The sequence below is a fragment of the Grampus griseus genome, assembly GCF_964374135.1.
Source record: "Grampus griseus genome assembly, chromosome: 15".
In the NCBI taxonomy this organism is placed as follows: domain Eukaryota; kingdom Metazoa; phylum Chordata; class Mammalia; order Artiodactyla; family Delphinidae; genus Grampus; species Grampus griseus.
Genome location: NC_139009.1, coordinates 74,424,812 through 74,448,250, shown reverse-complemented (window position 1 = coordinate 74,448,250; position 23,439 = coordinate 74,424,812). Strand labels below are relative to the sequence as shown.

At 47.6% G+C, this 23,439-nt stretch overlaps 2 protein-coding genes and 1 long non-coding RNA gene across 4 annotated transcripts; 1 reads left to right on the top strand and 2 right to left on the bottom strand.

Annotated features, from left to right (window-relative positions):
* Positions 1-498: 498 nt before the first annotated feature.
* Positions 499-1,997, bottom strand: LOC309833873. Its single transcript, XR_014297823.1, has 3 exons — positions 1,841-1,997; positions 1,600-1,718; positions 499-633 (listed from the first exon to the last, which is right to left on the bottom strand). It is a non-coding gene; the product is annotated as an uncharacterized lncRNA (long non-coding RNA).
* Positions 1,998-2,203: 206 nt separating this feature from the next.
* Positions 2,204-16,930, top strand: GGCX (gamma-glutamyl carboxylase). Of its 2 annotated transcripts, none has more exons than XM_082672920.1 (15): positions 2,204-2,297; positions 2,691-2,861; positions 3,984-4,142; positions 4,469-4,634; positions 6,311-6,389; positions 6,822-6,928; positions 7,800-7,963; positions 8,313-8,578; positions 8,727-8,858; positions 9,248-9,399; positions 9,839-10,008; positions 10,222-10,352; positions 10,971-11,118; positions 11,301-11,490; positions 11,925-16,930. In XM_082672920.1, exons 1-15 carry the CDS (start codon positions 2,255-2,257, stop codon positions 12,115-12,117), a joined length of 2,271 nt encoding a protein of 756 aa, XP_082529046.1. In that variant the 5' UTR covers positions 2,204-2,254; the 3' UTR covers positions 12,118-16,930. The 2 variants fall into 2 exon arrangements, with proteins under 2 accessions (XP_082529046.1, XP_082529045.1); XM_082672919.1 differs by having other exon boundaries at positions 11,295-11,490.
* Positions 15,401-22,163, bottom strand: MAT2A (methionine adenosyltransferase 2A). Its single transcript, XM_082672921.1, has 9 exons — positions 21,962-22,163; positions 19,649-19,726; positions 19,431-19,553; positions 19,025-19,137; positions 18,794-18,937; positions 18,396-18,614; positions 17,999-18,181; positions 17,714-17,847; positions 15,401-17,042 (listed from the first exon to the last, which is right to left on the bottom strand). The coding sequence occupies exons 1-9, from the start codon at positions 22,050-22,052 to the stop codon at positions 16,940-16,942; spliced, it is 1,188 nt and encodes a 395-aa protein (XP_082529047.1). The 5' UTR covers positions 22,053-22,163; the 3' UTR covers positions 15,401-16,939.
* Positions 22,164-23,439: the final 1,276 nt, after the last annotated feature.

The window sequence follows — 23,439 nt, the reverse complement described above, 5'->3', positions numbered from 1 at the left end:
CATGGTTCACATTAGGGTTCATTCTTTATATTATACATTCTATGGGTTTTGACAAATATATAATGACATGAACTCACCACGACACCATTAGAGTATCATACAGAACAGTTTCACCCTTCTAAAAATCCTCTGCGCTACATTCTTCTCTCCCTTCCTCCCCCCCAATGCCTGGCAACCACCAATCTTTTTGCTACTTCCATAGTTTTGCCTTTTCCAGGTTATCACACAGTATGTAGCCATTTCAGATTGGTTTCTTTCAGTTAGCAATATGCACTTAAACTTCCTTCATGTCTTTTTGTGGCTTAATAGCTCATTTCATTTTATCACTGAATATTCCATCATATGGATGTGCTAGTTTATTTTACCCATTCACCTATTGAAGGACATTTTGGTTGCTTTCAAGTTTGGGCAATTATAAATAATGCTGCTGTACATTCACGTGCAGGTTTTGTGTGGGCATCAGTTTTCAACTCATTTGGGTAAATAACCAAGGAGCACAATTGCTGGATCATATGGTAAGAGTATGTGGAGTCTTGTAAGAAAATGCCAAAACTGTCTTCCAATGTGGCTGTACCATTTTGCAGTCCCACGAGTAATGGAAGCAGAGTTCCTGTTGCTCCACGTTAAGAGGCTCTGCATTTAAAAGAGCTGTGTAACTCAGTGAAGCAATGTTTTCCAAATGACCATGCATATTTTACAAAATCATGCGTGAGTAAAAGGTCCATTCAAAGCGCAAGATATACCAATGATTTTAATGTAATAGAGCATAAAGTTCATTATATGATTTTCAATTTCACATCTGACTAACCTTTAAAAAACGACTACTTGTAAGTTTGGGTGTGGTACAAAAGAATATCCAGTTATCTAAACAGGCTATTAAAACGCTTCTCTTGGGCTTCCCTGGTGGCGCAGTGGTTGAGAGTCCGCCTGCTGATGCAGAGGACGCGGGTTCGTGCCCCGGTCCGGGAAGATCCCACATGCCGTGGAGCGGCCGGGCCCGTGAGCCATGGCTGCTGAGCCTGCGCGTCCGGAGCCTGTGCTCCGCGACGGGAGAGGCCACAACAGTGAGAGGCCCGCGTACCGCAAAAAAAAAAAAAATAATAATAAAATGCTTCGCTTTTCTCCAACTAAGTATCGGTAAGGCCAGGTTTCCTTCACATACTTCAATCAACACCATTTCACAACAGATGGAATGCAGAAGCAGATACGAGAATCCAGCTTTCTTCAATGAAGCCAAACATCAAAGAGATTTGCATGTAAAAGAATACTATTCTCATGTATTTTCTTGGTATGGAAAATATACTTTTTCTTAAAAAGGTTATTTATATAAACATGTAATGGGTTTATTACTTTTTTCTTTTAGTGAATCAATACATATTTTAAACATTTCTCAGTGTAAATTTCCAATACGGTAAATATGGGAAAATATAACCCATTATAAACAAAAGCTCTTTAGGGTTCTCCATAACGTGTGTATCAGTGTAGAGGGGTTCTGAGACTAAAAAATGTGAGAACCCCTGGTGTAAGATGCCTTCCTCTGATCCTGCTGGTCAATCCCAGTGCAGAGAATTAGATGTTACAACGCTGTTCAAGACTCACCTCTCTTAAGACTTTCCTTGATCGACCACTCTATTCATTGCCCCTACTCTGCATACCCTCTGCAGCTATGTTGTTCCGGTTTCCCCTGCTGCTTTCAAACCTCTGGTTCATGGCAGGTACTGGAAGAGAGAATAAAGAAACTTGCACACAGTCTCTAGACCGGGGCAGCCCTTCCAGGTGCGTCCTAATTCGGCGGGAACCTCTCTGGGAAGAGTCTGACATTTGCGCCCTCGCTGCTCACGTCTGGAGAGGCCTAATGGGTGCGGGGAGTGACCCAGGGAAGCTGCGGGATCTCGGAGTCTTCTTAGGTTGAAAGCGCGGAGAGGGATCGGGAGGCCTCAGGGAAGAGACTGGTCATTCGGTGGAAGAGAAGCAGGCCCGGTGACATCTTCCCTCCTCCTGGGTCACCGGGGAGGCCGGGGCCTGACCACGCCCCTTCGCGGCCGCTTCGCCCCGCCCCAAGGCTCCTCGCTCCGCCCTCTGCCGCCAAGCAGGGAGCCCGGCGCGGCCGACTAGGGCTCTTCACGACAGTCCCTGCACTTTCCGGCCGGCCTCGCGGGTGCTGTTGTGTCGGGGAGGCGGGACTTAGGGGAGTTTTCCCTCGCGACGCACCTACTCGGATGGTGTCTCTTGGCCGACCTACCTCCCCGAGGCCATGGCGGTGTCTGCTCGGTCTGCGCTGTCCCCGCCCGACTCAGGTAGGGTCAGAGCCCCGCCTTGTGGCGGATAGAGAGGGGCGCGGGTTTCAGAAGGGTGGGGGCCGGAGGGCTTCCCTGTGGGACCTGGGGAAGGGAGCCTCCGATGGGAAGGAGCCGTAGAAAGAGATTGCAGTCTTCGGCTTCGGGGTAGTGATGACATTCAGGACGCTTTGCGGCTAGAGGGCTGCTGTCTGAGAAAGGTTCTGGGGCATTGGGGGATCCTGGAGGAGGGGCTGCACTGCAGGGATGTTTCGGGTAGTCAGAGATCAGTGGAAGAATCCAGGTAGGCAGAAGACCTGCGCCTGTGATTTCTGTGATTTGAGGAGGAGCCTATGTTAAAGCATCTCCATTCCCATACGCGCACCCACAACTTTCTCCATTTATCGGTTGCAGATAAAGTACAGAAAGATAAGGCTGGACAGACCTCAGGGCGCCGTCAGGGCAGCCGAATGGGGAAGCTCTTGGGTTTTGAGTGGACAGATGTGTCCAGCTGGGGGAAGCTGGTGACCCTGCTGAATAGACCAACAGATCCTGCAAGCCTGGCAGTCTTCCGTTTTCTCTTTGGTAAGTCCAGTTTCTGGGAGGGGCCAGCATGGTTGGGGATGGGAAAATGACAATCGTCCCTTGTCCATTTCTTGGATACTTACTTGCTTAGTGGACTTACCTTCCTTTTCCTAAGAGCTGAAGTTACTGATATCCTGGAAGAGGTCGTTGTGACCCAGTTTTGTCTCCGATTAGGGTTTGGAGACCAGAAATGCTTTGGTCTGAGGCTATAGGAAATATAGAGGTAGAGGAACAGGAACCCATTTTATTTGTGGCATGAAGTTGCCCAGTAAGTATGCTAAGGACTAGACTTTAGAGAAATGGCAGAGGTGACAGGGCAGACATTTAGGCCGTGACTCCCTAATCCAGATCTTTCTAACTCATAGGCCACAGCGTGTATGTTTGGAATGGGTTACAGATATGCTGAGATATTACTCCCTGTGCTTCTCAACGGGGAGTGAGTTTGCTCTCCAGGGGACATTTGGCAATGTCTGTAGACATTTGTATTTGTCACATCTTGGGGGTGGGAGGGAAGGGGAATAGGTGGTTACTGGCACCTACACAGAAGCCAGGGATGCTGCTGCATGACCTATGAACCACACGGTAGCCCTCCCAGCAAATAATTAACCAGGCCAAACTGAATAGTCCTGGGGTTGAGAAATCTTGCCTTAACTGGAGATGCCTTCCTGGCCTGAGTACCCCTTCTCTTTGCCCCAGTGTGCTGGCCAGACACTGCTCTGCCAGGTGTGCCAGAAAGTAAAAGAGGTTGAGGAGCACCACCCCAGAGCACTTTCTCTAGCCAGCAGGGCAGACCTTTACAAATATTACTATCAAATCTGAACAGCTTTGATCGCATTTTGTACACTTCTTTCATTTAATCTTCTCTGAAACCCTGCAAAATATTATGAGCCCCCTTTCACAAATGGGGAATTGGCTCGGTGAGGTGCAGTGGCTGTCTGAGATCACACAACTGGCATAATGCCTAGCACAGAGTAGGCGCTCTGTGGTTATTGTTGAATGAATTCTTTCCGGGGTTTGGAAAGAAGTCTGACCCTGGAGCTGGGCGTGCTCGACTGTATTCCAGCATGTTCCACGGCTCGCTTTGCTAAGGCCTAGCGGCCCCCTCCCCCTCTGCCTTCTCAGGGCTGATGATGGTGCTGGACATTCCCCAGGAGCGGGGGCTCAGCTCCCTGGACCGAAGATACCTGGATGGGCTGGAGGTGTGCCGCTTCCCGTTGCTGGACGCCCTGCAGCCACTGCCACTTGACTGGATGTATCTGGTCTACACCATCATGTTTCTGGGTGAGGGAAACTGAGGAGAGATGGGAGTATTGACTGGCCTACCCCAAACCCTGAAATACAAAGCATGCTGGTGAATGACCAAGGTCTTGGGTTTCTTATTTCACTTCCTCCGTGACTTATAATTTCATCCTGCTGACCTGTGTGTCATCTGAGCTGTGACCCCGTAACTCTGTTTAAAATGTTGAAATAACATTTAATTGAAATTTATTTTCACTTGGTTATAAAATGTCTGATGACCTTTCCTAATCCTACCCACAGCCTGTCCCAGGGGAGCTGGGCCTGTAGTACCCCTCTGACCTCTTAATCCTCTCCCCCACAAATCCCAGGGGCACTGGGCATGATGCTGGGCCTGCGCTACCGGATAAGCTGTGTGTTATTCCTGCTGCCATACTGGTATGTGTTTCTTCTGGACAAGACATCGTGGAACAACCACTCCTATCTGTATGGTTTGTTGGCCTTTCAGCTGACGTTCATGGATGCAAACCGCTACTGGTATGAGTCTGGGGAAAAGAGGCAGGGGTTGGCTGCGTCAGGATGGTTACCAGAGATAGGGGCCCGGGGAGGTCCTAGAATTTGTCCCAGCAAACGTATTTTCAGCCATGCGTTGCAGAGTGTGGTTACAGGGTGACACTTTGATTTGGATGGATTTGGGAGAGGGAAGGTTCCGTGAGGTTGGGGCTCTTGGGGTGACAAAAAAGCAAAATGGCTCCATTCCCACCCCTTCACTCTTTCCCTATCTCCCCAGGTGCCTTGATCTATCCACTTCCTGTAATCCTCTTAGAGAGAAGAAGAGAAGACTAAAGCCAGACATAGCTGTTTTCAGATACTACAAGGGTGGTCATGTGGAAGAGGGAGCAGACTTTCTCTGTGTGAGCCCAGAGGGGCAGAGTTAGAGCCAAGAGTAGAAGTTGCTGTGGGGCAGAGTCATGTCAGAAGGAGAGGGCCCACCAGGGCTGCTGAGCAGTGCTGTCCCGGGAGGAGGTAACCCTCCTCGACCTCTGGCTCAGGTGACCATCTCTCAGGGGAGATGGAGAAGGGATTTGGAGGCAGGGTGGCAGGGCAGATGACCTTTACGGGTTCTCCCATTATTAAGTGAAAAGCGAGTATGAGCTGTCAGTAACATGAGTATAGGGGGAAAAAAATCTCAGACATTGGATTTGTTGGTGATTTATCAGTCATTAATTAAACTTCTTTCATCAACACACACATGCAGATGCTCCTTTTGTAAACCTTTACATTCATTCAGAGTGGCCAGCTGTCATCACAAAGACGCACTTTTGACAGAATACCCCTGAAAAGTCTCATTTTTATGACTTTTACACAGTTTGAAAAAATATCCATCACTTACTGAAGGCTTTCCACGTGCCAGGCACTATGCTAAACACTTTTAATTTTTCCACATTATAACCCCATGAGGTCCATAGTGCTGTTCCCATTTTATAGATGAAGAAACTAAGGCTTAGAGAAGTAAAGGACTTGCCTAGGGTCACATAGCATGTAAGAGGCGTAAGTGAGACTCCAGGTCTCCTTAACTACAGGCTCCCATGCTCTTGACCACAAGTGTAAGCTGCCCCTTTCCTGGCTTCTCTGCTCATTCTGTGTCTTCTTGAAAACGTACTTTGCTTCTGCCTCCCCAGAATACATCTAATCTTAGGAGCCTGGTTTTATCAGTTCTTAGCCTAGGTAAGCTGTTAGCAGGTACCCTCTGGCACTAGATCCTAGCATCCAGGTCTATGAAGTGTCAGTTTGTCTTAGAAATTGAAACTTGTTTTTAAATGCACTATATATATTTTCATACACCTTTAGCTTTTCAAACGTTGCCTCAAATTCGTTCTTTTTCATATTCAGCCATATTCTAGCATTTTAGTCTTGTTCCCAATCTATTTCTTTAGGAGAAACTAATTTGCTAACTAAACGAATGGTAAACACTGAACTTTCCGTTGTTATAACTCACTAGTAATATTTCTGTTGTGACTTAAAATAGTCGTTGTTGCAGTATGCTCATATAATTCTAAAGGACCTCAGAATAGCCCAGAGGACCAGAGAAGGTGTGGGAGACATCCTGGGATAGAGAGAGCATTACACTTAAAAAGCATTTCTACCAGTCCCAAGGTAGAAATGGGACTGGACTAAGAAGCTGTCCTCTATCCTTCTCCCCCTCGCTGCAGGTCTGTGGACGGCCTGCTGAATGCCCGGAAGCGGAACGCCCACGTGCCCCTTTGGAACTATGCTGTGCTGCGTGGCCAGGTACAGGATTTCAGGAGAGGGGGAGGTGTTCTCAGCAGCCATTGTCAGCACGGCTGTTCCACTGCCAGACTAGGCTCTGCTCTGCCTCCCTGGATCTTCTCTTTTCCCCCTCTTGCTGGAAAGCTGGGCTGGCCTTCCCCTTGTTTCCAACCCCCTAATCTCTGGGGTCTCTCACCTTGTCATAGAAAGAGTCGAGCTTTGTTCCCACTGGATTAGAATCCTCATGAGGAAAGAGTAACATTATGACTTTCCTTGGTGCCTAGTACTGTGCCTGGCATCTGTAGGATGTCGGGTAAGTGAATATATGAGATGAGTGAATAGAAGAATGGATCTAGTCTCCCTTGGGCCGTGAACTGGCATCAGAACTGATTTGTGACTGTCTGTAGGGGACAAGGTTCTGACTTTGTTTGAACATTCGTTTTGTGTTTGCAGATCTTCATTGTGTACTTCATTGCGGGCGTGAAAAAGCTGGACGCAGACTGGGTGGAAGGCTACTCCATGGAATACCTGTCCCGGCACTGGCTCTTCAGTCCCTTCAAGTGAGCGGCAGGGCAAGAGGCCTCATGTGGCCCAGGTGCAGAGTGGGGGGCTTGACTCCCTCAGGTCTGCAGTCACGGCTGCTCTTCCCACTTTGCCTGAATTTGCACGTGTTTCCCTCTGTCCACTCATCTCCCTGTTCAGCAGAAGGCAGAGTTGATGGTATCAAAAGATCTAGGCCTAGCTGCCCCTGGGAGACTTACAGTGTGGGCGGAAACAAAGGGAAAAGCAGTAAAGGAAAGGAAAGCGCCAGGGCTAGGTGGCTTGGTAAGTGAGGCAGTGGCCCCAGCAGTTGCTGTGGTGGTGCCTCTGTCCTCGGGTGGCCACCCCAGCCTCTCGCCGGGACTCCTTGGTCGGCGTGCGGAGCAGATGGGCAGTCGGCGCCCCTTACCCCGACAATACCATTGTTGCCAACTCTTTCCAAAACAGAGCTGCTCCTCTCTGACATTACTCTTCCTCCCATTTCTTCTTTCCTCTTGTTTTACTTTGTTCTTTTCCCTCTTTCCTGTCATCTCCCAGTTCCTAAAGTTTGACACCATGATGATGTTAGCCAAGCGTTCCCCTATTACAGTTTCTTCTCAATGTATAACCTCCACGAAGAACCTGCCCGCCACAACACACACTGCTCAATCAAATTGTGCCCTCGGAGATGCACTCTTGCTTATTACATAGGGTATGTTGAAAAAAGATGGCCACCTAAAGTATGTGGAAATGAAGAGGGGTTGGAAAACCCTACCAGAGGATGTCTTTGTGCAGAGTTCTTCCACCCACCTGCTGGGGTGGATCCTGCAGCAAGGACAGCGTAGCAGAGGTACATCTGCTGTGAGTGCGCTGTGAGTGCTGGTGCCTGACCTTTGACCCTGGTGTCCGCAGATTTGTATTGTCTGAGGAGATGACTAGTCTGCTGGTGGTGCACTGGTGCGGACTGCTGCTCGACCTCTCTGCCGGTTTCCTGCTCTTCTTTGATGCCTCAAGATCCATTGGCCTCCTCTTCGTGTCCTACTTCCACTGCATGAATTCCCAGCTCTTCAGCATTGGTCAGTTCCTGTACTCTGGTGGGAAATAGGAAACCACAGGTGTGAAGGGGAGGGACGAGCCAGCGGCACGTGTGGCAGTGGGAGGTGGTGACAGGGACGGGCGCCAAGCTGAGCCGGATACGGTCTCTGTGAGATGGAAACAAACAGGGAGGCGGCTGGTGGCTTCCGGGCTCAGCAAGTATGTTGTGTAGTAAGTTTCTCCAGGGAGAAATAGACTGGAGTTGAGAACTTCTTTCATCATCAGTGGAGTACCTGGGAAAGGCTGCCTAGGGGAAGGGGGTTGAGGCGATTACCCATGTTTTCCTCCGGCCAGACTCCTGACGTGCTGGTTTTCTCCCTGCTTTTCTAGGTATGTTCCCCTACGTCATGCTGGCCAGCAGCCCTCTCTTCTGCTCTCCCGAGTGGCCTCGGAAGCTGGTGGCTCACTGCCCGAAAAGGCTGCAAGAACTGCTGCCCCTCAGGACTGCCCCCCAGCCCAGTGCTTCCTGCGTGTATAAGAGGAGCCGGGCCAAAGGTGGTCAGAAGCCAGGGCTGCGCCATCAGCTGGGCGCCGCCTTCACCCTGCTCTACCTCCTGGAGCAGCTCTTCCTGCCCTATTCCCATTTCCTCACCCAGGTACGTGTGGGCTGGGGGTTAACCTTGGGCAGCGGTGGAGGCGACGGCAACCGGGAGAGAACAGGGCTGGTCTTGCAGACCTCTCTTGGTGGAGGATGGTGTCAGCGTGAGGACCGTCGAGCTGATTGCCGCTGCCCTGCCTCCTCAGGGCTATAACAACTGGACAAACGGGCTGTACGGCTATTCCTGGGACATGATGGTGCACTCCCGCTCCCACCAGCACGTGAAGATCACCTACCGTGATGGCCGCACCGGCGAGCTGGGCTACCTCAACCCTGGGGTGAGATGTCTGATGCTGATGATTTACTGGCCTTCAGAGGCCCCCTTGAGCTTTGGGGTCTGGTTTGGTCGTAAACACAATTATGAAATAAAACACATTTGGGCCCACTCTGCCCTTTCTCTGGAGCCCTGTGGAGCGCTTCTTTGGTGGGGGTTGAAATAGGGTGATGTCGTTCACTTCCCTGAACTGAGATGAGATTTAGGAAAGGTGAGTACCGCTAGCCCAGCAATGAGAAATTCTTCCAGCGAGTTTTGTGTGGTTTTGTTGTTGTTGCTGTTTCTCTGTCAGAACTGGCAGCAGGCAGGGGTCTCTCTGTGCCGTTGGCATTGCATGACCTATCCAGAGGCTCCATAACAATGAGGTGGGACTAACGTAGGGGTTTGGGGCAGGTATTCACACAGAGCCGGCGTTGGAAGGATCATGCGGACATGCTGAAGCAATATGCCACTTGCCTGAGCCGCCTGCTTCCCAAGTACAATGTCACTGAGCCCCAGATCTACTTTGATATTTGGGTCTCCATCAATGACCGCTTCCAGCAGAGGTGGGCAAGGGGAGCAGAGAAGGGGGAGAAATGAAGTCCAGCTCTTTCTGCCAAGATGAATAGCCCATGCTCCCCAGTGTTGTCTTGCTTGAAAGGCTGTCCTCGGGTGCATGTCCCTGTTGACCTGGTTGTGGGCATAGCTGATTGCTTCCAGCAGGGGGCACCATCATCCTGAAGAAAAGGTAATGCACTTATTCTTTTCGAAGCTGTTATCACAGCTCTTGTCAGGTGGCCACTAACTCCCACTCTTCCCAGTGCTGCAGAATCTCTTTCCCCTCCTTTCTCTGTCCCAAACTGGCAATAACATGCTGACGTAGACCATTTCTTCTTTCTGAAAAACCTGTTTCTTCTATCTGGGAACAGTGATGAAAAGAACAGAACCGGAAATGCCAGTGCATAGGTGGCTGTGGCCTCCTTAGAACATGGTTTCTTTCCTAAGGATTTTTGACCCTCGTGTGGACATCGTGCAGGCTACCTGGTCCCCCTTCCAGCGTACACCTTGGCTGCAGCCGCTACTGATGGACCTGTCTCCCTGGAGAACCAAACTACAGGAAATCAAGAGCAGCCTGGACAACCACACCGAGGTGGTCTTCATCGCGGATTTCCCTGGTACGGAGGAGAGCAAGGAGGCTTTGCTGTCTCCCTCTTGGCTTTGTTGGCCAGGGATATGGCGTGTGATGGAGTGGGGAGGGGCCACTCCTGGTGGGAGGAAGGTTTTTGAAACCCGAGGTGGGGGGTGTTGGTGAAGGTGTGATTTCTCTGTTCCGGCTGGGGCTGAGTTCACTCCACCATGGGGTGGGTTGGGGAACTCTTGCCCAACAGGGCTGCACCTGGAGAACTTTGTGAGCGAAGACCTGGGCAACACTAGCATCCAGCTGCTGCAGGGAGAGGTAACTGTGGAGCTGGTGGCAGAACAGAAGAACCAGACTCTTCAGGAGGGAGAAAAAATGCAGGTATTTTGCTTGAATTAACAATGGTAGAGGGACCACCACTTCCCTGGTGGTCCAGTGGTTAAGAACCCACCTTCCAATGCAGGGGACGTGGGTACATCCCTGGTTGGGGAACTAAGATCCCACATGCTGTTGGGGCAACTAAGCCTGCCCGCGCCACAACTACTGAGCCCACGCCACAACTAGAGAGCCCGCGTGCCGCAACTACTGAGCCCATGCGCCCTGGAGCCCGTGCGCCACAACTAGAGAGAAGCCTGCGTGCCACAATGAAGGTCCCGCTTGCTGCAACTAAGACCCGATGCAGCCAAATAAATAAATAAATATTAGAAAAACAAAACAAAAACGACAGAATAAAACAATGGTAGAAAAGTTTAGACTAGTAGAGTTTTTTTTATTACAGACTCAAAATACTTTAACATAACAATAATGCAGTGGGAGCTCAAAAAGCAAGGGCCCCAGGGGGGCTGTGAATAGCCTCATTCAGGGTTCTAGAGGTCAGTTCCTTTGGACTCTAACACACAAGAAAAAAGATGTCTGCGACGGTGTACAGTGTAGGGAGGCCATAGGCTGGCTAGGGAAAGACTAGAGGGTGAAAGAGATCTGTTTCTTCCCTCTTTTCAGTTGCCTGCTGGTGAGTACCATAAGGTGTATACAATGTCGCCCAGTCCTTCCTGCTACATGTACATCTATGTCAACACTACAGAGCTTGCACTGGAGCAAGACCTGGCATACCTGCAAGAATTGAAGGAGAAGGTGGAGAATGGAAGTGGTGAGTATATGAAGATTTGGGTTGAGATAGCCCGCTTTACAAGAAGTCAGTGTTGTGAGTGAGGATCTAGCCATTAAAGAATGAACTTGAAGCATCTAGCTGGGGAAAGGGGAGTTCTAGGAGAGAGAATGCTCTCTCTCTCTCAGTGATTCGTCTTTTTGCCCTCTTTCGGGCAGAAACAGAGCCTCTGCCTCCAGAGCTGCAACCTCTGCTGGAAGGGGAAGTCAAAGGGGGCCTTGAGCCAACACCGCTGGTTCAGACCTTTCTTAGACGCCAGCAAAGGCTCCAGGAGATCGAACGCCGGCGAAATGCCCCTTTCCACGAGCGACTCCTCCGCTTCTTGCTGCGAAAGCTCTATGTCTTTCGCCGCAGGTAAGTTTTACCCACAGCAGTACGTGTCTTTGCCATTAGATGTTTGCAGGCTGAGTAACTTTTCTCTGGTGAGGGTAACAGTAGGGACTGTTTCCCAGGAAAGGACAATCCAGTGCTAAATTCCTCCCTTTTGTCCTCTCCATTCTCCTCTCCCTGATTGAATGGGAGAGTAAGTGGTGTCTGATGGCCACCTCTTGTTCTGCCTCAAGTTTTCTCCAGCCTCCCTGTGGGTTATTCCTACCCCACCCTGGAGTCCTCTACCAGACTGTATAAGGAGTGGGGTGCCTTTCCAACTGGGATGTTGGGGTGCTTGAGGGGAGAGTCTCATTTATGCCTGGGTGAGGGGGTAGGACCAGGTGTCCCCTAAGGGCTTTGGCCAGAATGCCTATGTTGAAACAGGAGTTTGGATTGCTGGCTTTTTCCCTCTTTTTCAGCTTTCTGATGACTTGTATCTCACTTCGAAATCTGGTATTAGGCCGCCCTTCCCTGGAGCAGCTGGCCCAAGAGGTGACTTATGCGAACTTGCGACCCTTTGAGCCAGTTGGGGAGCCGAGTCCTTCAAACACAGATTCTTCAAATCCTAATCCTTCTGAGCCAAATGCTGACACTGTCCACTCAGAGTTCTGAGGGAGGCCAGATGTTGGGTACAGATATAGGAGCAGCGTTACAAGACCATTACCTATGCAGTGGACATCTGAAAAATTCAGATTTTTTTTACATTTTTCTTCCTTATCCATAGCTCTGATAAATTCAGAGATGATAGATTAGAAGAACCAAGGAAGTAGAGCAAGGATAAGATTTATCAATCCAAGGTTGAGGGGCCTGGGGAGTTAAAAAACAACGTGAAAATGTCTTTCTAGGATGAAAGGGTAAGGATCAGGTTTAAAGTGACTGGCTCCTTGGTGAAAGAGATTTAATGTTCCATGATGAAAATAATAGCTGGCTGTTCTCAAGTGCTTGCCATATGCTAGGCACTGTGTGAAGCACTGTTCCAGCATTATTACATTTAGTCCTTAACGGCCATAAGCCCTATTTTATGGTTGGGGAAACTGAGGCTGAGAGGTAATATAATTTGCTCATAAGACATATACCTAATAAGGGGTGGACTGATGGTTTGAACCTCAAGTCTGTTTGACTTAAAGGTCCTGCACCCTGCTGCTTGTAGTTTTCAGAATCCTTGACAATAATGTAGCTTAAAACTTGTCCAATTATAAAGTATGATTAGGATGGTGATCAGGTTTTAAATGCACAGAGAATAATTTTCTCTTCACTGCGATTTTGGTTCCTTCTTTGCTCCTATTATTTATACAGCCAGTTTTTCAGTAGCAGTCATGAGCATAGTTAGAATAGCAAGAGTTAAATAACGAAATTTAGGTGATTAGTAGTGGTATTTATCTACAAATAAGCTTAGTATTTAGCATTATTCTAGCCTTTAATGAGCAGGAGGTGATGTAAAGTAAGATTTAACCGAACAGTGGTGAGGGATTAGGGAATGTTGACAGTCGCTTTGTAGACTCTGGATGTAGAAAGTTTGGATGTGATTTAGGAGGATCCTCAATGCTGTGAAAATTCAAAGGCCTGGCCCTGGGCTAGGAAGTTAGAATGCGTAGAGTAATTAAAAAGAAAAAGACAAACAAACTAAAAAACAGGCCCTGCTTGGGAGCTCATGGTCTTCCGGGCAGAGACGTCAGTAGACTGGCAGTCCCAGTAACTTTGATAAAGGATCGCATCTGTTTTCAGGCTTCTCTTCGCGTGCTCCACTCCACCCAGTCTCAGGGTTCTTTCCTAGGCAGCTGCCTTTTCACTGTACACACTTGGGATGATTATGTCTACTCCATGGTTTCCAGTGATGCTGCTGCTTAGGTTTCTTTCCTGTGCCCTAGACCTGTATATCTAGCTAGCTCCAGCTGGATATCCTACAGAGCTTTCAAACTCTGTCATAAACAGAACTTGCATTCATCCCCAACTCAGACTTGCGTCTCCTTTATTAGTGAATGGCAACTGTTTTTTTTTTTAACCAAGCCATCTGTGAGTCATCAGCCTTGACTCTTCTTTTCCTCACATTTCTTGAGATTTCAAGTCCCATTAATTCTGCCTCCTACTTCTTGGACCTATTGAATTCATCTCTACCACCTCTGTTCTTTCAGCCTTTATACTGGAATCCAGTTAGGGATAGACCAGAGCAGGGCTGCCATGTAGTTGTGCAGGTTGGGGCTGAATAAGGGCACCCAGCTGAGGCCAAGTGGGGCCTGGCAGTAAGTCCCTCTGATTCATACAAGGCATTTTGTGGGTCAGTGATGGCTGTGCCACAGGGCATCTTGCACCGATGTGGGGGAAACACTGGTTTTCAGTCCTTTTGCAGATCTCAGCGACACGATACACCTTGGCACCATGTCCTTTCCCGCAACTGCTGCCCACACCCTCCTTTTTACTTGGTTAAAAAAAACAACTCTTCACTTCAGAAGGAAACTCCTGCAAAAAGTATCTTTCTTAATACAGGCAAGGATGCTGCTTTCCTGCAACCTGTCTCGTTTTCCAAATGAAAATGTTGGGGTGGGATGAAGAAAGGTGCTAGTCTAATACTGGTTAAGAAAAGCTGTTCACTGGTGAAAATCTGGGTTATTCAGATTTCAGTATTCAGGCCCTGGTAATTAATGTCCTTTTCGCCAGAAGGCTTTGCATCCTACCCCGAGCATTTAGATCTTCTATCCCTGACCAGTGTCATCCCCCTTGAAACTCTGTAGAAAAGTATGATTTTCAACTTAAACATGAAATACGACATTTTCTTCTATTAACACTTCATGCTTTTGATTCTCAGCTGTAATCACTTCACCCCTTGCTGTTTCATGCCTTTGCTTCTACTCTCCTCCCTCAGCTGGTTAATCCCCACCTCCACCCCGCGGCTAGGTAGAGGACAAGCCACCTTGAAGGTCACTCTCTTTAGTCTGCAAACTCCTTGAAAGCAGGGGTCATCCTAGTAAATAAATATTGAACCGAACCTCAAAGCAGTTCTCTCTCTGGTATCACTTCACCAGCCTACAGGCATGTACTCATCCTCATCCCATTTGGTCAAGATGGTTAACTTATCTTCAGATAGCAATGCAGTGATCTAAAGGCTTCTTAAACTTTTTCTGGAGTTTTTCAATGTCATGCAAAGTTGAACTTCTCAAGTTTCAGAGCAGGTCAGAAGATTTAACCTTGCCTTCCCTCCCAAATGTTTCTAAACTTCTAAGCCTCCAGGGAACCAGGTATAAGCATTCCTTGGGCCTCACGTCTGCAACAGCAGAGCACAGTGAAGTGTTTGAACCACTTGATCTCATACGTGCTGGTATGAACATGTGCCAAGTGGCTGCTAGGCTTAAGGAAGGATGGTCCAAGCTCTGGCTGATGAACCTTCTACAATTTTAGAATAAGCTTTTCTCTCACCACTGTTTAAAAACCCTTTTCAAACTGTAGTATGTACTGAACATGTAACTTGCAGCCTTTAACACCTGTTTATATAGACAGGAAACTTAAGGCATTAAATAAACTTTCTACATTTTCAGAAAGATGAAAATTGGCTTAAATTTTCTGAAGTGAACACTATCACTCCTTCCACATTACACTCACGTTAATGGTTTTTATGCCCCTAACCTTAGATAATTTAAAACACTGCTGATGGTGTAGAACTGGCTGCTGTAATAAGGAGCTGTGAATTTTGCCCAGTGTATTGGCCAAAAAAGGCAGTGCTAGACAAACTGAGACCAAACCTTGAACTTCCTTAGTGCAAGGGATATGATTTACAAACTGCTTGCAGTCAGGATTGAAGTGATTTCCCTAAACCATGGGTGGGATTACGATTACTCAGGGTTAAAAAGTATGTTCAATTCATATTCATACCAAAACACTTTAAAAGAATAATGGACACAGGTTAAGGTAGAACCTAGCATTTTATTTAGATCTTCATTAAACTGTTGGAATTGAGAACCAGACATACGTAATAAACCTCCAAAAATAGATGCTGAAAGGCACTTTCTGCTTAGGGCAAGCAGTCATGGAATAAGCATGTAAACAAGCTGGCTTCTCTGTACCACACCAGCCAAGTCAGCTTTCTCCATGGCCAGCTGCACCAGCTCTGCCCTCCCTTCTGTTAACACCAGCCAGAACCCCTGTAGGTCTAACCCAAGGTTTTTCTGTAGGACACCTTGGCCTACCTGGGAATGCTGGAAACATGTTAAAGGAATCATGGTGTTGAGGAAAAAAAAAAAAAAAAAAAAAAAAAAAAAAAATTTAAAAGCTGCCATCTGAGGTGATGGCTTCTCTGTACTTACGCCATACCCCAGAATACAATAAATAAGCAATTAGAAAATGTTCAAGTATGAAGGGATTTCCTCCTCCCCGCCAAAAGCACTGCTCTCTGAAGGAAGCTGGTTTCTCTGTAGCTACACCAGCTGTTCAGAAAGCTCATTGGACCTGGTTTTGAAAACAAAACAAAGTTAAAACCCTGGGAGGACTTATTGTGCAGTGTGGAGTGCTCAGTCTTTCTTATAAAGAAAAAAAAAGTTATCTGGTACCAAAGTGTGCAACCTACAGACCCTCAGGTACAGCCCTGTGACTTCTTTGTATGACATCACAAGGGTGCCAAGTGCCTGTTTTTCTAGAGCTAGGAGTTGGTGGTTTGGCTAGTGCTGAAACCATGCATAGGATTGATTTACTAAATAAAAACCTTATTACGTACGTCCTCCAAAAGACAGCTGAAAAGTGGAGAGATTTTGATTTGGTGCTGTTTAAGAGATGGCAATTAAGAGCATAAGCACCAGGGAGATGGTTTAATGGTAACTGCCTTTTTTTTTTTTTCCTTTCTCATGTCAGGCTAGAGCTCCAACTGGAACTTGCGTTACATGCAAGAATGATTGGATAGAGAACACTCCCTGACAAAGAGCTACATAATTAGAAATGGATCAAGTTAAAGGGAGGATAAGGGAAGGCTTCACATTCATAATAGAGCTCAAGACATTACAAATTCATGCTGACAGGGCTGTGGCATTGCCAGACAGAGGCTATAATGGAACTACAAGTACTTTACGTGCACGTTACAAGGACATTTTCAGCATTTGGTGGGAAAGTCAATGCAATTAGGATTTTAGAAGGTTGGGTGATAGGGCACAAAGGTTCAATTTCAAAGCATTGTTTACTACAGTGCTGTTGGTTTGTTTCTAGGCAGTTACATGGATCACCTATGCTCACTAAATTCATTATAATGGTGAACAAAACACCTAGGGACAGAATAGCAAGCCCAACTTACAGTCCCCCACACAAGCTAAAATTCATGTCATTGACTAGAGTGACTGCAACTGATCAGGAGCTGAAAGAGGACAGGAAAATTTAGGAAGAAGGGCCCTTTCCCTCAGAGCTTGAAGGCTTCTCTGTAGCCTACGCCAACAAGTCTGGGGAAAAAAGGCTAACACTTTCAATATTTAAGCTTTTTGGGCACTTCCCATGGGAAGCTGTCCCTACCAAAGTGGCCATAGGCTGCAGTCCTCTGATAAATTGGCTTCTTCAGATCCAGATCCCTGGAATATACAAGTCCGTAACTTAATATGTAGCATTCAATTAAATTAAAGCAAAACAATCAGCAAGACTCATTTTCAAGACTTCTGGCAAATGAGTTCAGTTCTCTGGGGTATGCTAGGAAAGAAGTTTGTGGCAAAAGTGTTTGTTACTTCCCTGGTGTCCAAACTCCTTGCACAGTCCTTATTAGTAACTATAGTTCTTGTTTTTCCGTCCCTGGCTCAACAAATATGAAAACTTGTCATTATTCTGAGACATTGCAAGTGTCAAAAGCTCATCTAAAATCATGGAATACTTACCGAGGTCCCATGCCCACACCCTACCATGGTTATTTTCTTTGTAACAGCCATGCCCATTCATCTGTACTAAAATTTCTTTTAAGTAAACATCCCTTAGGTAACAGGAGCACAAAGCCTATATCAAATGTGGAGGACTTTCTAGGGTGGTTAGTCTAAGCCATGCAGCACTGTAATTTTAGAGTTTTCCTAATAATTTAAGCCTTTACTGACGGCAATTTAAAAATGACATCAACACATTCTAGGAATTACCATGTTTCCCCACTCCAGTCTTCCTTCACACCTTCACTTTCTCAGATTTGAATATATCAAGTATATATACATACACACCCACACCCTCAATGTTTTTCACTAGCAATAGTCTTTACCATCTTTACCTGACAATGACCCCAGGGCGGAGGTCAAAATTCTTCTTCACAATCTCTAATAGCTCTCTCTCACTCTTCTGAGAGGTGCCATAATGGAAAATGGAGATAGACAATGGATGAGATACTCCAATAGCATAAGAGACCTAAAAGAATTTAAATGTCGTAAGAGTCAGTGATCAAAAGACCCACATACTTGTGTAATACACTGGTATCAAAAAAAGACAAGTAGATAACTGCTAAATGCCCTCCCGCTTACATGCCTTTTAGTCAACCCAGTTATATAGAAGTATATACCTGAACAAGAACCCTTCTGCACAGACCTCCTTTAACAAGGGATTTTGCCACCCAACGAGCAGCATAAGCAGCTGAACGGTCCACCTTGGTATAATCCTTTCCTGAAAAGGCACCTCCTCCATGAGCTCCCCAACCACCGTAAGTGTCCACAATGATTTTCCGGCCAGTCAAACCAGCATCACCCTGAAATTATAGGATTTAAGTTACTTTATGCCTAATCCTTTCCAGTGGTTCTAGATCAGGCTTGTTAAATGGTTATTCAATATCACTTGGCAAATATCCTCGGAAGAGGCACAGGTAGGCTTCAAAAACCCTAGGAAAAAGGTGGAAGTAGCCAAATTTTAGCAAGTAACAGAAGACCCAAAAAAGCAACTGAATTGACATTGTAAGACCTTACCTGAGGCCCACCAATAACAAATCTGCCACTTGGCTGTAGATGATAGATTGTATCCTCATCAAGATACTTTGCAGGTACAACGGCTTTGATGACTTTCTCCTTTAGGGCATCCCTCATCTCATCTAGACAAACTTCTTCATCATGCTGAACAGATATAACAATTGTGTGGACTCTGATGGGAAGCACAGCACCTCGGTCCTGCATATACTGCACAGTCACCTTGAAAGTGAAACAGATCATCAGAACATCAATCTATTAAACAATAGCTTTGTTCCTGATTCTCTACCCTACATTACAATACAGAGAACAAACCATATTCTTCTCTTAGCTTTAATCAAAACACCTTACTGAAGTCCTGTGCCAATGTAATGTGTGTAGTTTTGACACTCGTCACTTACTTGAGTTTTAGAATCTGGGCGTAACCAAGGCAAAGTGCCATTCCGGCGTAGTTCAGCCAGTTTGGCATTGAGCTTGTGTGCTAAGACAATGGTTAATGGCATACATTCCTCTGTTTCATCAGTGGCATAACCAAACATCAAACCCTAAAAAAGGAAAAGTTACCAATGCAATCAATCCAAGCTTTAGAATTTAATGTTAGAAGAGATGCAAACAGATGTCTACCAAGATACCTGGTCTCCTGCACCAATGTCTTCCTCATTCCGATCAAGATGAACACCTTGAGCAATATCTGGTGACTGTTGCTCCAAGGCCACTAGCACGTTACAAGTCTTGTAGTCAAACCCTATAAACAAAACGATGTTTTTTTGGTTTGTTTTTAAAGGGCCATAGCAATACTTTGTATTTACGACAAAGTAAATTTGTCATTTTAAAATTATCTGGAATTCTAAATGCTGCTAGAGAAATCAAATATACCTAAAACTTAGTACTTTTAAAGAATAGGGCTGGAACAAAAACACTAAAAATATACAAGTAGAATTAAATATTCCCAGGAACACTCTAGAAGATATAGCTAGAGAGGACTGAAAAAAAATACCTGGAAAAATGAGGTTAGAAAGCCCACTCATTAAAACACACCTTTGGAAGAATCATCATATCCAATGTGTTTAATGGTTTCACGAACCACTTTCTGGTAGTCAACAGCAGCTCTGGACGTAATTTCCCCAGCAAGAAGGATCATTCCAGTTTTAGCAACAGTTTCTAGTAAAAGAGAGGTTCACAGTCAAACATCACTTTTATGAAGTAATTTTCATGCTACCTTTTCATCAGGTGATAAAGCAGTGTTCTGAACCTACCACAAGCCACTTTGGCATCGGGGTCCTGCTGAAGGTGGGCATCAAGAACAGCATCACTAATCTGGTCACAAATCTTATCTGGGGAAGAAAAAAATTCCTGGCTTAATTTCTTTAATTCACTGATAATGTCATGTATGTCATGCCCCCTTCCCCTATAACTACAGCTGGGAAGATCTCTGTTTTCTTTTAAAAAAACTGTGGCAGGAATTCCCTGGCAGTCCAGTGGTTAGGACTTCGTGCTTCCACTGCAGGGGGCATGGGTTCAATCCTTGGTCAGGGAACTAAGATCCTGAAGGCCGCTTGGCAGGGCACCCTCCCCCCACCAAAATTGTGGCAAAACCTATACAGCATAAAATTTACCAATTTAACCATTTTCAAGTGTACATTTTCAGCGACATTCCAAGTATGGAGATCTTAACTGCTATACTGCTTTCGCAGAAACCATTTCCCTGAAGAATAAATGCTGGATATAGTGCTACATGTTTCCTAACTTGACACCTTGTTCTTCATATAGCTGTACCACAGATCACCAATTCAGATAAGCCAGCAGAACACCCAGCATGTTTAATACATTTAAGCTCATTGCAGTATATGCACTTTACACCTTTACAAGGACTTCAGTCCCATCTTTAAAGTATATCAGACATTTTGAAAAATTAAGTTCCTAGGCAAAAACAATTTCTATTGTTAAACAGGATAGCCACATAATGGAGATTGATTAAATGGAAGTAAGTAGAAAGTGTTTTATCTTCCATTCAAAAGCAAAGCAAGGAACATTTACCTTCACAGCATTAATTTTCAAAGACAATGGTACTTACATCTTATCCCCCGAATTTAAATTTTTCATTATAAATCTAACCAACCAGAAAGGTGAACCGTTTATCAATCTCTCCCTGATTCTAAGGAACGCCAATTAGGGCAGTGAGAAATAAAGTCAGAGTTAAATGAGGAAAGCAACGACACTTCATGAACAAAGGGAATAAAACGGCATTTGATTTTGTGTTAAGAGTAATCCAGGAACAAGAGCCGAATAGACTGGAAAATCCCCAAATGTATTCTGAATCCTTGCTGATCTTCCCCTCACTGTACTGCCCTCTATTAAAAATCAGGAGAACAGAAAAAAACCCCGAATATCACTTTCCTAAATTTTCTATAACCATCTAAAAAAAACTTAAGCAAAATGTGTACCGCAGTCCAGTCAGAGGCCCAGGACAATCTAAACATTTACAAATGCCTGCAGCTTTAAGTTAATAAAAGGCGGTTCAAATACACAGTGCAGTTCTCAGCGCTGGGGGAAAACAAACAAAACCACCCACACCACACCTGACCTTCACTCATCAGGATCTCGGGGTTTGTCCTCTCCTCTACCACTAGGTTGCTTGTGGGATTTCATCATAGGCACAGTAAGCTTGCTAGAGGGAAATGGATCCTTAAACCAACAGACGAGACATCTGTCATTGTGGTCATCCCAAGAAAGGGCTGGACCCGTCTATTAGAATAACGATCTTCACTAGGTGAGGTTTTCAGGCTGGGATCGAAAGTTCCTTGAAATAGCTTCATTCGTTCACGTGTAAATTGATCGCCATAATGGCGGACCGGTGGACAAAGCCCGGAGGATGATATATGGAGTAAAAACCTTGCCTAACAGTCAGCCCCAACGCAATGGCGCCATACACTTAATTCATGCTTCCTATCCTTTTCACGCACGATCCAAATAAGGAATGCCTCCTCCGACAAGCACTATATTTAGTTGGAGGCTGTCACCTTGACGCGAGGCCATATACCGGCTAAGGACATGTCGTATTCTTCAGTGTAGCCAAAGAATTAACGGGAAGAGCGGAGGCCCGGTGGTCCGGGCCACGCTCTGCAAACCAGCCGGCTCCCTCGCCCAGAAGCCACATGCGGCAAACACGTGGTTGAGGCTGCAATGCGGGGCGCGCGCTCTCGCGGGCCGGACGCGAGCACGCGAGGCGGGCCGCCCACTCGAGGTGGCTCGGACCGCAGGGCGGGGAGAAGGAACTAGTGCCCTCCCCGGCTAGAACACGAGCGGCCACGGCCCCCGCCCTTCTCGTTTTCTGGAATCTTCCGCATGCCGGGGCGCGCGGCCGGATGGGAGGGGAGGAGAGAGGAAGGGGGGGGCGGCGGCCACGCGCTCGGCAGCGGCAGCGCCACGAGGAAGGCGCGCGGCCGCCGCTCTTTCCACCAGCAGCCGGGAGAGGGCCACCGGCTTGGGCACCGCGGCCGGCGGATTCTGCCGGCCAGTCCCGACCCCGCGCCCCGCCCCTCGCTTCGCTCCAGGCCCCGTCACCTCACCTGGGTGGCCTTCCCCCACAGACTCGGAGGTGAAGAGGAACGTGCCCTCCTCGATGAACGCGTCGTGGAAGCCGTTGAGCTGCCCGTTCATGGTGGTGGCGGTGAGTGAAAGTGGCGTTGAAGAGAAAAAGCGGCGAGCCGACAAGTGCGAAACGCGCTAGCAAAAGACCGCGTTCTTGTCAGCTCGAGCGGGCGGCGCGGAGCAAACGAGGCGGCGGGCAGCGCGGCCTACTATTTATACACGGCGCCCGCGCGCGCCCGGCTCGGGCCCCGCCCCTCGGCGCCGCGCGCCAATGCGCCACTCGCGCGGGGACGGGGGAGGGGAAGGGGCGGTGCACCGAGGGGAGTTCGACCGAACCATTCTGCCAGGCAGGGGGAAGGGAGCGGAGGTAACGCGCCCCTCTCGCGAATATTCGCCATTTTAAGCACTAATAAGGAGTGAGGGGAAAGGCAATATACTGGGTCGTTGTATGCTTCCGTGTTCGACGTGGGAGGAAGAGAGACAAGGGCTTTATGGGCCTGCTCCCCTGTGCTGTGACAATGGCACCTCCCTTCCGACCGTTGGCCGGGCTACCTGGCCGCTAGGTCGCGTCCCCCAGCGGGGGCAGCGGGAATCGTCGGGGGTTTTGTCCTCTGGCTCTCCCCGAGGGTCTTTCCGGCTGTCCTGCCTGGGGATGCCCGGGTGACAGGGAGCCAGTGGCCCACAGCCACGTGAAAGTGGCCATCTTGGCTGGTCAGCGTACGATCCTTCGCACGGCCTTGTGCATCCTCGCCCTGAGCGCAGCCGGCGGCTGGCAGCCCTGCGGGGGGCCGTCTAGTTGCTGGCAATTTCTTGGTTAATGGTTCGGTGGTGAAAATGGCCGAAAAGCGGAATAAAGAGAGTTCTGTCATCGATTTCAACGATTGCCGTCCCCCTTCCGCCCCCAGCGCTACAGTTTCTGAGAGAGGCCCTCACTCTTTGTGGACCCTACGGTGGAGGCCGCGCTCGGCCCCTTGGCTCCAGCCTTTTCCCCAAGAAAGGAGGCAGCTCACAAGGCTCACCTTGCATTTGCTGACTTTACTCTCTTGGAGGAGGAAAAAAGTCGATGTTTAGAGTATGATTTCAGTCTTCTGTTCAAGAGACTGTTGAATATTGGGGTGGGGGAGCCCCGTTTACGCCCTTGTATGTGATTCAGCAGATCTCTTGACAAGGTGATGGTCTGTTTCCTGAAGCTTTCACTTTAAAATGTCCACCTGCGTTTGTGCCAGGTTTGCCCATTTAAAGGAATTATAGGGAGAGAAGGGAAAAGAACAAAACCAAACTTGAGCCAACGAGGAGCCGGGAGTCGGGGACCGATTTCATGGCTCTCCGTTTGGAAGGAGCCCACAAGTGGCGGGTGGGCCGGTGTCACTTCCGTCCCGCACAGGGGCTTCGGACTTGGTGCAGGGCCGGGGCCGGGGGGCTGCTGCTGTCGCGGTGGCCCCGAGCGCATGAACTT